At 36.6% G+C, this 14,376-nt stretch overlaps 1 protein-coding gene across 1 annotated transcript; it reads left to right on the top strand.

Moving 5' to 3' along the window:
• The first annotated feature begins 12,524 nt into the window (after window positions 1–12,524).
• LOC124081385 (uncharacterized protein NKAPD1-like) lies at window positions 12,525–13,855 on the top strand. Its single transcript, XM_046427577.2, has one exon. The coding sequence runs from the start codon at window positions 12,554–12,556 to the stop codon at window positions 13,433–13,435; it is 882 nt and encodes a 293-aa protein (XP_046283533.1). The 5' UTR covers window positions 12,525–12,553; the 3' UTR covers window positions 13,436–13,855.
• The last annotated feature ends 521 nt before the right edge of the window (window positions 13,856–14,376 follow it).

The raw sequence follows: 14,376 nt of genomic DNA, 5'->3' as shown, positions 1-14,376 counted from the left end.
AGATTATTAAGTGGTGAAAATATTAAGATGAAAATGTTTAGCTCTAGATTCATGTAAAGGGGAAGGTGTTCCTGTTTGGTTCTAGCATGCTGTAATGGGGGACAAGTGGATAAGTAAAAGTGAGTGGCAGGTGATGGATCTAGAATGATGGTTGTTAAAAAGTATACACTCACAGACACCATCAAAAAAAACAGACACAAAGAAGCACGTGAAAACATGCTCCATTTGGGAATTGCAAATTAAAACAATGAAACATGACTACATATACATTAGAGGCTGAGAAAAAGTGAACCTCATAACACTAAATGCTGGTGAGGATGCAGAGAAACAAAGACTCTAGTTCATTGCTGATGTAACTTCAAAATGTCTAGTCACTCTGGAAGAGAGTTGGGCAGTTTCTAAACATAATCTTACCATACTATTCAGTATCCACACCCCTGGGTATTTACTCAATTGAGTTGAACTCATCTCTATACAAAAACCTGCACAGGAGTGTTTATAGAAACTATGTATGCATAATTGCCAAAAACTAGAAGCAACCAAGATGTCCTTCAACAGATGAATGGATAAATAAATTGTAGATCCATACAATAGAAGCAATAAAAAGAAATGATACTATAGTGATGCAGCCACATCAATGTTTAAAGCAGCTTCAATTCACAATAGCTAAACTGTGGAAACAACCTAGATGCCCATCAGTAGATGAATGGATAAAGAAACTCAATATAAACCCAATGGAATATTACTCAGCATTGAAAGAGAGTAAAATCATGGCATTTACAGGTAAATGGATGGAGTTGGAGAATATCATGCTAAGTAAAATAAATCAGTTCCAAAAAACCAAAGGCCAAATATTTTCTCTGTTTAGTGGATACTGATATATAATGCGAGGGGGCATGGGAAGAATAGATGAACTTTGAATTGGGCAAAGTGGCAAGGTGGGGGCATGTGGAAGGAAAAATGGTGGAATGAGACAGACATCATTAACCTAGGTACATATATGATTGCACAAATGGTGTGACTCTACATTGTATACAACCAGAGAATTGAAATGTGCTCTATTTTTGTACAATGAATTGAAATGCATTCTGCAGTCATGCATAACTGAGTAGAACAAAATTTTTAAAATGGGGGAAAAAAGAAAAAAATTCTACTAGCTAAAGAAAGAAAGAAAGAAAGAAAAACAAACAAACAAAGGAGCTACCAATCTATGAAAGGACATTGAGGAAACTTACTGAAGGCAGTCTGAGAAGACTATATTCTTCTATGATTCCAATGATACGAATTCTGGAAAGGACAAAGTTACAGAGACAATAAAATGATCAGTGGTTGCCAGGGGTTTGAGGTGGGGGAAAGCATGAATAGATGAAGCAGGGGATTTTTCAGGACAGGCAAACTATTCCACATGATAGTATAATGGTATATACATGGTATTATGCAATTGTCAAAATATAAAACTTTACAATACAAAAAGCAAGTCTTAATGTATGTTAATTAAACAAATCACTTAGGAGGTCAGGGATCCCAAGAAAGATTGCAGGCTATGACAAGAGAATCTGATTGCATTATAAATATATGAAGCACTGTTGCTGATGGCATGAGGGAAGTGCTGACCTAAGCAGCCTTGGAAATGAGCAGGGGTATGTAGGACTAAAGGCACAGGAAGTACTGTACTGCAGTAAAAAAGCTGTTTTCCACAGGGAACGTGTTAATGACAACTGGGGTACAGCTTCATGAGTATGCTGGAATTAAACCATTCAGTGAATGGATGGCAGATGGTAGGAGCCAGGTTTCTCATTGTTTGAGTAGGAAACTCTAGACAAGTGAGAGAAAGATCCATGTGGTAATGGATTAGAGTTGGTGACATCAGTAAGAACTCATGTTTAGCTTAATATAAATACATATGTTTATGGGAAGAAATATTCATTAGATATTTACATATATATGCACACACACGTAGGTTTCTATATACACATATATTTCTTCGCTCTGTCACTGACAGGAAGTAAAAGAAATGACATCCAGTAGCATTGAGCATGCTAAGCACCCAAATCTTGGTTTCTTTTATCATGTTCCAATAGAAGGACCCAGGGATCTTTGGAGAAATGGCTGATTTTAGGGAGTGGGGCAGGGAATATACAGATGATCCTAGAGCATTTTATATTATGAGAAAGTAAGAAAGTGAAGGAAGTGCTCAGAACACATGCAGACGCGCGCGCACACGCACATACACACACACACACAGGGATGTGTCAATGTTACATAGGAGCCCACTGAAAAAGCTCCCTGTGGCCAAAGTTAGAACATTTTTAGCATCAACATAAATAAAGTAGCATTAGATTATTACCCAAAGGATAAAGTACCAAATACTACTGATTACAATACAAATTTAGGGAGAAGAGATAAATGTTCTATGGGGGAAAAGTCTAAATAAATGATATATAGGCTGCACACTAAAGAAGAGAAGCACAACTCCCCACTCCCTAAGTGTGTGCTACACATGGAAACTTCCTTCCAAGGAGTATAAAATGAGAAGAGGGAAAAAAAGAGTAACTTTTCAGTAGATGAACCTGCCCCATGCTATCTATAAGGTCAACAACAGTTGCAAGGCAGGTTGATAGGACATACACTTGATATGGTGTGATGAGAGTGGCACTTTACTTCTGTGACCCACCTGTCCAAAACTCAAAAGTCAAGTCTACTCAGAAAATTTTCAGACAAATTCCAATAGAGGGCCTCCTACAAAATTCTTAATTAGTGTTTTCTAAAGCTGTCAATGTCATAAAAACCAAGGAAAGTGTGAGAAATGGTCAGAGTCAAGAGGAATGTAAGGAGACATGATATAACTATATATATATATATATATATATATATATATATATATATATATATATATATGTATAATGTGGAGTTTTGAATCAGATCCTAGAACAGAAAAAGGGTATTAGGTAATAATCTAAGGAAACCTTAATAAATCATGGATTTCAGTTATGATAATGATTTCAGTTATGATAATGTGTCAATATTGGTTCCTTAATTGCAACAAATGCATTATAATCATGTAAGATGCTAATAGGGGAAATGGCGTGTTTGAGAGTGAGAGAGGTGTAACATTCTGTACCAGTGCCTTAATTTTTCTGTAAATTTCAACTGTTCTATAGCTACTATGAAAAATAGTATAGAAGTTTTTCTAAAAAATAAAAATAGAACTACCACATGATCCAACAATCCCACTGGTAGGTATATAACCAAAAGAAATGAAATCAGTAAGTCAAAGAGACATCTGCAGTCCCTTGTTGATTGTAGCAGTATTCACAACAACTTAAGTGTCCATCAAATGATGAATGGATAAAGAACATGTACCTCTACACAATGAAATAATATTCAGCCATAGGAAAGAATGAAACCCTGCCATTTGTGACAACATGGATAGAACTGGAGAGCATTATGTTAAATGAAATTAGTCAGGCACAGAAAGACAGGTACTATATGAACTCACTCTTATGTGGAATATGAAAAAGTTGATCTCAGGAATGGAGAGTAGAATGGAGGTTACCAGAGACTGAGAAGAATAGCAGGAAAGGAGGGATGGGGAAAGGTTGATTAACAGTACTGAGCTGCAGTTAGGAGTAATTTCTTGCACAGTAGAGTGGCTATACATAGCAATTATGTGCTGTACGTTTCAAAAAGTTAGAGGAAAGGATTTTGAATGTTTTTACCATAAATAATGATAGATGTTCATCTCATTCCAGTCAGAATGGCAATATTAAGAATACAAGTAACAATAAATGTTGGTGAGGATGTAGGGGAAAAGGTTCACTCATACATTGCTGGTGGGACTACAGATTTGTGCAACCACTATGGAAAGCAGTATGGAGATTCCTCAGAAAACTTGGAATGGAACCACCATTTAACCCAGTTATCCTACTCCTCAGCTTATACCCAAAGGACTTAAAATCAGCATACCACGGTGATGAAGTCACATCAATGTTTGTAGCAGCTCAATTCACAATAGTCAAGCTATAGAACCAACCTAGGTGCCCTCCAATAGATGAATGGATAAAGAAAATGTGGTACATTACTCAGACACAAAGAAGAATGAAATTATGGCATTTGCTGGTAAATGGATGGAACTAGAGAATAACATGCTAAGTGAAAAGTAAGCCAGTCCCACATCATTATCCAAAGTACATGTATGAAGACACAAATTGGTGTGAATATACTTTGTATGCAACCAAAGATATGAAAAATTGTGCTCTATATGAATAATACGAATTGCAATGCATTCTTCTGTCATATATAAAATAAAATAAGCCAGTCCCCCAAAAAACAAAGACCAAATGTTCTCTCTGATATGTGGATGTTAACCCACAACAAGAAGGTGGGGAGTGAAGAATAGAAGTCCACTGGATTAGACAAAAAGGAATGAGGGGGAAGGGAAGGAGGATGGAAATAGGAAAGACATAGAATAAATCAGACATAACTTTCCTATGCTCATCAATGAATACACAACCAGAGTAACTCCACATCATGTTCAAACATGAACATGTTCAAACATGAACATGTTCAAATCAAATTGTAATGGAGTGCACACCATGTATGTATAATATGTCAAAATATACTTTACTATAATGTATATCCAAAAAATAAATTTAAAAAAATTTTAAAAGAATGGTAAATGTTTGAGGAGATTGATATGTTTAATCTGATTAGACAACATATACATGTAACTAAATACCATGTGGTGCCCATTAATCTGTATAATTTTTTGTGTTTTATGTATGAGTTAAAAATAATTTTAAAAACTGTTCTAAAGTTAATTAATAAAAAGTCAATTAAAAATACATATTCTCAGTTTCACTCCCCACTGACCATATGTATCAAAGTATGAAAACTACTCATCCCAAAATGTTTCAATGTTTCAGGGCAAAAGGCTAGAGGTACTGTTTAGTGGTAGAGTACTTATCAAGCATGTGCAAGGATCTGAGTTTGATCCCAAGACACACATACACATTCATATTCTCTCTCTCTCTCTCTCTCTCTACACACACACACACACACACACACACACACACACAAACTTTAAAGAGGAGGTCTAAATTCTAGACTTTTTATTGGACCCAGAATCCTCATTAATGCACTAAAAATCAAGCACAGCAAATATAAGATCTTGGCAAATTTTGATTGAACTATGCATTTGTGAATTTGTTGTCTTGTATGGATCAGGTGAAAGAACTGTCTAATGCTGTAAGGTTGAGTAGACAGAAGGCTCTGAGGAAGGAGCTAAGGGAGATGGATGAGTTCCAGACTCCTGCAGTTGCCTGTCTCCTCCCCCAAATTAGGGGAGGAGACAGCTGGTGGGGTTTTTATTGCATGAGATCTGTGTTAAAAGTTGTCACCAACAGCAGGCAATAATAAAAAATACCCCCAAATTTCTATGAGTTAGCAATTCCCATGTTCATCACTGGCAACTGATTACTGAATGACAGGATAATAAAAATGAAAGAGATTAAGGAAAATAACTAGCTTAGGATCCTCTTTTCTCTTAGGTAAAAACAACCTATATATTTTCCCCTGAAGTATAGTAATGGAAGATGGCAAACTTGTACTCATTCTGTTTTCCTCTTAACTAGCAAAATAGGTAAAACATGTCAAAGTTAGAGGAGAGACGATCAGAGGTCCCTAAGGATGCCAATTCTTCAAATTAGGAACATCTGACTTGTAAATACCTTATACGTATAAATGTCAATCTGTGGTTATCACCAACTCTGAAAGAGGGAGATGTATTCCCAGGACAATAAGATCTCTCTCTTTGCATGTTTTATGGCCTGTGGCCAATAAAGCTCCAGAACAGTGGTTCTCAGGGTGTAGCTCCAGGACCAGCTGCATTAGCATTACCTGGAAACTTGTTAGAAATTCATATATTGTCATAACTAACAGGGAAGTGAACACAATTGGTTTACCCCTTGGTGAGTACAAAGTATAAGCACAACCTGAAGATAAAAGAGTGAAAAATGGTTTATTACTTGTGGCAAGTAAGGAGAGCAACAGGGATGACTTCAGAAGCAGTGTCTCTGCTCTTAGAAGGCAAGAGAATTTTACTGGGGAGACTGTAACACATTCATATTGGAAAGACTCTCATAGCATTGCTGAGCATGCTCAGTTCCACATTATACTTCATATATCACATGTTTAGTGATGGTGCAGGTGCTTGATCTTAAAATTCCTGCCTAGCTGCTGACAATCTTAGACTTAACCACATCTGGAACGCTGGGTGGGGTCCAACAATGTGTGTGATAACATGCCCTCCAGGTAACTCAAATGTAGTGGAGATTCACTTATCAAGGACATAGAGGAGAAATATTCTCACTATCACTGATTTTCCTTCTTCATGTACTCTGGGCACTGTTACTCAAGTAACCAAGAGAATTCCAAAGGATAGGGAGAAAAAAAATTGTTTTTCCATTCAAAGAATGTTCTATAATTGAGTTGATTAGGCTCTTAGGAGAATCTGCAGAGGTTTGTATAGGGATCTACTTGCAATTTGGAATGTTTGAGATCCCAGTTTGCCATATCAGTAGCCCTATGGCCTTCCAGAGGTATATTTGAATGAGAAGAGTTTTGTCATAACTAACACGAATTCAAGGTTAAAAGGAAATCACTACATTTCCTTAATGTTAAAATGTATCATTTTCACAAGCTCATATTTCTGATGTAAAGATGTGCCTCACAATTGAGTATATAGTCACTGTAGTGGTTTCTGACCAAACCCACTGAAATGACTAATAGATCGATGATTCACACATCTTAGAACTGAGAAATCTGGTAGTCAGAACATGAAGGTAAATAAAACAGCCTCTGAATTATTTCCCCCTGTGAATCTCATGAGCCCAGTGAGGAAGCAATTTTTTTTTCAAATCAAATTATAAAGATGATAAATTTAATATTTTTCTGTTTTAGTTAAAAATGTATCCAAATTTTCCATTTTAGGTCAGGATGAAATTATGAATGGGAACTATATTTAACTCTTGTCTGAAGCTTCTTCAAAATTGGATAAATATATGAAACAAAGTTTTCAAGATGTAGAAACATCAGGCAACAAAGAAGAGCAACTGTTGAGGGGTGGGAAACAATGGAGTGAAGCCTTAGAACTGCCTGAGTGGCTCCAGTCACTGAAAGGAGCTCTAAGTGTCATCTAGAGTGGGCAGGCAGGTTCCTTGTCATGTGTGGTAATGGGCTGATCCATGGCTATGGTAAAGCGTTTTTTGTCCAGTCGAAATATATTTTAAAAACTAATTACCCAACTTGATTTTTAAATGTATGATAGAGATGAGAAGGTTCTTATCAAGATTAGATATATTTCAGTATTTATATTTTCAAGAAAGTGTTACCACATGAATGACAAAATTATTCTCGATTTTAGGTGCAGTTGGGGATGCCCTGGGAGAACTGTCTGGTTACAGCTGAGTATTACAATTAGTGTGTGAGCATGTATGTGTGTATGTGTGTACATGGGCATGCATACGCAGTAATAGGCAATAGCTGTCTGATTGTGGGATGAAATTGGCCACGTGGAAACTGTGGAGTTATTTTTTTGCCCACACCTTACTCAGAGCCTCCTGGCTTCTGCAAGATTGGCCTCTGATACGACTGAAGAGGAATGGACAAGATTCTACATGACAGAAAGGAGACTCAGTCTCTCCAGTTGACTGAACCCCTCCTGGTTTTGAGTATGTTCTTGAAAGATGCTCTAGAATTGCTGAACGAGGTTGTTTATTCATTGCACCTGTAGCATATCAGAATCTGGGTAGAGGAAAGCATTTATTAAACCGGGAGACAGTAGACCTTGGATACCAACAGTCATTATATAGAGAGCTTGCAACTTACTAAAAATTTGTTGACCTTTAAAAATAAAAAATAAATGATCATTAAAAATAAATGATCCTGAAACCTAGACCCTGGCCCAGACCTTGTATATCAAGATCTCTGGATATAGTAGGTCTTGAACATCAGTAATTTTAAAAAAGCAACCAGGTGATTTTAATGTGTATCTAGGCATGAAATCACTAATAATTGATAAGTCTCCTGTGAGATCTTGGGATACCAAGTGAAATCTAAATTTTGGCAGGTGACAACATCGGCTGCTCCAGCTCCTTCCTTTGTGATGCCTTACTGTTTTTTGGGGGTTTTTTTGTTTTTTTTTTTTCTGGTTTCTTTTCTAATCATGATCACTCACTCCTGCATCTGCAGACCTGTGCAGTGTTAAACCCAGCATCTGGAATGACACATCCACCTGAGGCCAGCATTTTATACCTCTTAGGAGTAGCTGGAGCATTGTGTCAGCCTCATCATTTTAATAACTTCTTGCTATTTAGGAGTGGTGCTGGCAGGATCCCCACTTTAGGCTCATTTGCTCATTTCCAACAGCTGGTTATCACCCTAATTAGAATGAATATTGGTTTTCTTTACAGTCCTATCATTTAGGGTGCAGAGGCTGCCAAGTTGAGGTCAGGTTTGCTTGTGGGAGATTAAACTTGGCAGGGTGACCTTGACGGATAAAATCTTGTATAATTTCTTAAGCCTGTTTCTATCACATTAAAATTGCTTTCTTATTAGAGAATTAACTCTTATCAGATCTGTTAAAAACTAAAAAAAAATTCCTCAAAATAAATTAATGAAAGCATAACATATATCCTTTGAAAATATTATTATTTCATAACAGCCAAAGTACAAAATCATAGACTCTTAGGGGGGAATTTATATGGTCATCAACTTCTAGTGAATAAAGAAATCCATTCTATGATATCACCAATGAACATGTACCTATTTTCCCAAACACTTCCAGTAACTATAATTTGTTATTATGTGGTTGACATTAGTGATTTATTTCTTCATAGTATTTATTTAAACATTTCTAACATCTATGCTAAATTTAAGGACTACACAGATTTAGACTTTTTTGAGAACCTCCAAACTGGGAAATAATGTTGCTTGGGACTGAAAAGGGGCAAAAGTTCAGGGAAGTTCCACAGAGAAACTGACTTATAAATTAGGTCTTAAAGTAAGAATAGATTTTCAGACAGAAAAGCTAGAATGGGGAGAGAGTGAAAGGTGTGTAATTGGACCTCTCACAATGATAATCCCAGTTTCATCCTGGGTGTCCCTCTAATTACTTCTCTCTCTTTCCCTTTCCTTAAGAACAGCATACAACTTTGTTACTCAAGGAATAGTTCATGAACAAACTAGCAGCACTGACATCACTTGGGAACTTGAAAGTGATATAGAATTTAAGGCCCCATCCCAGATCTACTGAAGTAGCATTCAGTAGTCCATATGTACATTAAAGTTTGAGAAGCATGGGTAATAGCATGTGTCTTTATTTCCTATATTTCATTCAGTCTTTTAAAAATAATGATTGTATATTATATCTAACTAATACATGTAAAAAGGTTTAATAATCAAATTGTCCTATGAAGCTTACAAAAAAAGTCAAGCCCTTTTTCTACCCGTTTTTATCCCCACTAATCATGTCTTAGAATCTATCACTTTCACATCTTATATCTGTTTATTCTAATATTTACCTTCAACTCTGAAGTAAAAATTATCATATTATTGTTTATAGATTTATCCATTTTAAAACTAACCTAAACCTTTTATCATAGCATGTGAAAAATTAACTTTCTTGTATAACTACCTTGATTTGTCTCTCCATTCCTCTCAATATAATTATAATAAAAGTTTAAGATTTAGTGATTTTAGTATTATGACCATATTGTCACTAAACTAAGGAGTATGCTCTTTTTTTCCTCGAGTTAATCATTGCCCTTTTAATTTTTTGGGGGGGGGGGTGGGGTGGGGTGGGGGAAGGAACCTCTCAGTCCCAAGCATGCACATATAATTCCTAATTCTTTCCTTATCTTTCCAATGGAACTGTAAGGTTTTTTTTTTTTTAAATACAATTACCCTATTCTATCTATTTGTTTTCCTTGGACCCTTTCTTCAATTCCTTCATCCTGTAAACTAGACTGGTTGCTCTATAAGCAGCTGATGACAGTGTTCATCATAGGACTCATTTTTGTCATCATTATGGAAAAGTCTTTTGTTTCTCTTCTGTTCGAGCTCTCAGTATTTAGGATATTGTAATCTCCTTCTTCTTTTTTTTTTAATCCTTCATTTTTGTGAAGGATATCATCCAATAATTTCCAGAAAGAGATGTGTACCAGGTATATGTCTGCTGGCATTCAGTCCTTTCATGATCTCTACTGTATGACAGAGGCTGGAAGCCCTGGAATATATTTCTCAGAATCCTTTGCTAGCAATGTTCTTGTTTAGAGTAGGCCAAGGAAGATAACCATATAAGATTTGGAAGGAGGCAGTGAAGTAGGGTGTCTTCTTCCATCAGAAGTGGTGACAGACTGACATAGGCTTCTGCACTGTCTTTCTCATAATGCCTATTCATTTCTAGCAGCTGTAGCTTTACTCAAATATTTATGTGCTTTCCTGATTGGAAGCCATTTTTTTAATTTAATTAATTTATTTATTTTTTAAAATACACAACAGTGGAATGAATTAAAATTCTTATTATACATGTAGAGCACAAATTTTCATCTTTGTATATAAAGTATGTTCTGCCAATTCATGTCTTTATATATGTACTTTGTTGTTTGCACTACAATTCTTATTACACATATATACCACAATTTGGGGGATCTATTAGATCATTTATTGTTTTTTTAATTATTTATTCTCAATTGTTATACACGATGGCAGATCATTTATTGTTTTGACTGCCAATTATAGTTTAGATCTGAGGTATTCGAAATAGCTCAGGTATGAGACTGAAAGAATGTTCAGAGGTGAAATGATTGGATTGTGAGAGGTATAGCCTAATCATTGGATTAACCTACTTACATGGATTAACTGAGCAGTAACTGGGGGCAGGTATGATGTGGCTGGAAGAAGTAGGTCACTGAGGGTATGCTTTGGGGGGTTTACATTTTGTCCTTGGTGAGTGGAGCTCTCTCTGCTTCTTGGTTACCATGTCCTGAGCTGCATTCTCCTGCCATGTCCTACGGCTGTGATGTTCTGCCACACTTTAGGCCCAGAGCTATGAAGTGGACCAACAATGCTTGGTGCCTCTGAAACTGTGAGCCAAAATAAACTTTTCCTTCTCTATGTTGTTTTTGTTAAGTCTTTTGGTCACAGTGATACAAAGCTGACAAAAACGCAATCTACAATAGATATTTTTCTTACTGAATCTTTATCAAAAATGACTTCACACATTCTTTTTTAAAAAATGGGAACTTAGTATTGGAGAGGGTAAGATTTGAAGTAGTGATGACCTCTGTGATATTAGTCGTTAATGGCAAAATAAGATTATTACTTGTGGTTGCCCAGAATGAAATGCCTAACATTAAAGATACAGTTTTGGGAGACCAAATGGTTGCTTTAATATTTAGATGCTGTTGTAGAGAAGATCATAGGGACTTTGAAGGGTCTGGTTGTTTCTGAGTGCACTGGAGAGGTTACAGAAAAGAATAATAACCCCAGAATGTTAAAATGTTTGCTTAAGACATAATAAAAACTTCAGAAAACTTCTGTGTCTGCCCCGCAACCTAACATCTTTTGGAGCTATTAGACTCTAAATAGCAAAATATACCAAAATCAGGACCACAAATACCAGTGTAACCAAATGCCAGACCCCAAATGTGATCTTGTCCACTGGAGAACTGCAAATCAAGTTGAACGCACTGCCCCATCAGGTCAACTAAATGGAAGGTAAAATGTATTAAGAAACAGTGTGTTATGGACTGAATTGTGTCCCTCCCTGCCCCCAAATTCATGTTTTGAAAACCTAAGCCCCAATATGACTATGTTTGAAGGTATGTCCTTTAAACAGGAAATAAGGTTAAATGAAGCCATAAAGATGGGCCTTAATCCAATACGATGGTGTCCTTATAAGAAGAGGAAGACATACCAGGGATGCACACATGCAAAGGAATGGAGTAAAGCCTCAGGAGAAACCAGCCCTGCCTTGACCATCCAGCTTCTGACACTTTGACAAAGTAAATTTCTGTTGTTGTAGTCACCTTGTCTGTGGTATTTTACGGCATCCCTAACATATGAATGTATTCTTTTATTATGTATTATTGACGACCTCAGAGAATGTAAGTTGAGCATCCCTAATCCAGTCCCTGAATCCAAAATGCTCCAAAATCAAAAACTTTTTGAGTGATGACATACACCACAGTAGAAGATTCTATGCCTGACCTCATGGGATGGGTTGCAATCAAAATTTAGATATATTAAAATTGTGGTGTAAAAAGACCTTCAGGCTATGGGTATAAATTTCTATGAAACATAAATGAATTTTGTGTTTCAACTTGGGTTCCATTCCCAAGATAACTCATTCCATATATGTGAATATTCCAAATCCCAAATCCAGAACAGTTAGAGTTCCAAGCACTGGGAATAAAAGATACTCAGCTTATACTATCTTTCTCAAAACACGGAGGAAGCCCCGCCACGCGAGGCTACGGCGCACGATTGAAGAATGTCTCGGGTTCCATTGGGGAAAGTCCTCCTGAGGAATGTCATCAGGCATACAGATGCTCACAATAAGATTCAGGAGGAGTCAGATATGTGGAAAATAAGAGAACTAGAGAAACAGATGGAGGATGCTTACCAGGGGACGAAAAGGAAAATGTTACCCAGCAGTTCAAGTCGGATGCGTAGTGATGGTTTTGATGAAGAAAGTCAAAGAGACTACTGGAGGCCAAAGAATGAAATTGCTGGGACTCTGGAAGATGATTTTCTGAAAGCTAAATCCTGGAATAAGAAGCTATATGATTATGAAGCTAACATGCCAGACAGATGGGGTCACAGTGGTTATAAAGAATTGTACCCTGAAGAGTTTGAAACAGACAGTAGTGATCAGCAAGATATTACCAATGGGAAAAAAACATCTCCCCAGGTAAAATCATCTACTCATGAATCCCGCAAACATAAGAAGTCAAAGAAATCTCACAAAAAGAAGCAGAAAAAAAGATCACACAAAAAACAGAAGAAAAGCAAGAAGGAAGCCACAGATGTAACAGCAGATTCCTCAAACGAGTTCTCAGAAGAAACTGGGGCTTCTAGTACCCGGAAAAGAAAACAACCACATAAGCGCAAGAAAAAATCTAGGAAAAAGTCTCTCAAAAAATCTGCTTTATTTGTAGGGGCAGAAAGTGACACTTCCCAGTCAGCTGATTCAGCATCCAGCAGTTCTGAGGAGAGTGAGGAAAGAGACAATGAGAAAACCAAAAGGAAAAAGAGAGAGAAAAATGTCCATATCCCCGTAGTTAACAATGAAATACAGGAGAGGACAAACAAACGCACAAATTGGAAAGTGGCTACAGATGAAAGGTCTGCGGAGAGCTCAGAGGATGACTAAATGGGAAACATTCTTGTATTTCTCATTTGACTCTGGTTATTTACAGCTCTTACACCTGGAGTTTTGCCAGTGACTCCTTCAGCACAGGGGGTCTGAGGTCAGAGCTGTCTTGTGCCATCTATATGTTTTGACAGACTCCTGTCTTCTGTTTTGGCCTGTTAAACTTGATCCCCTTTTCTTGTTAATAGGGAATCTGGTATTTTGTTATGAAGGTTTCTTGAAGAGATTATTTTTTTGCAATTAATCACATTTAGTGTAGAGGACATATATAGTAAATTAAAGAACCCAGAAAGCTGAATCCAATAATGACCTGGGTACACCAATTGGAATGTTGAAGTTGGGGAAACTGAGGGCTAAGATCAAGAGGGATTGATTGGAAAGCAGTGTTAAGTAGAATGGTTTGATAAAGCAAACACTATGTTTATAAAAAAAAAAAAAAAAAAAAAACACGGAGGAAGACATTAGTCAGAGGAGCTCCAATTTTCTTGGAAAGCTCTCTAGTGTCTGCTCTTGAAGGCTGGAGATGACAACTGAAGATGCTCCCATATAAATAGGCTCTTTGATTTCCATATGGTTGATGGATTTCAGAGTGACAGAGGCCAGATGGCAGCAGATATTGACAAAATGGGACAGATTAGTAATAATTAGAGTGGTTTAAAAGCAGACATTTTTGATGTTGACCAATTGATTATAATGTCTCTAAGATTGAAATGGATGGACAGTTTTACATTTTGGTAATAAATAAAGTTTTTTGTTTGTTTCCTGCAGTACCAGGGATCAAATGCAGGGTCTCGCACATGCTAGGCAAGAACTCTATCACTGAATTATAACCCCAGTCAAAGATTTTACTTTAAATATAAAATAGACAATTTCTAATTTGTGAGTAGAAGATTAATTTAATCACAGATGAAGAGTTACTACTATTCATCCTGTTTACAGAC

Source organism: Marmota monax, unplaced genomic scaffold, assembly GCF_021218885.2.
Source record: "Marmota monax isolate L192 unplaced genomic scaffold, Marmota_monax_Labrador192_F-V1.1 WCK01_AAM20220418_F8-fsc00184, whole genome shotgun sequence".
Lineage (NCBI taxonomy): Eukaryota > Metazoa > Chordata > Mammalia > Rodentia > Sciuridae > Marmota > Marmota monax.
This window is presented reverse-complemented; position numbering and strand designations above follow the sequence as displayed.

Bases quoted from the DNA above. Each gene is read 5' to 3' on its own strand.
- LOC124081385 (XM_046427577.2), top strand. From the start codon at position 12,554: ATGTCTCGGGTTCCATTGGGGAAAGTCCTCCTGAGGAATGTCATCAGG.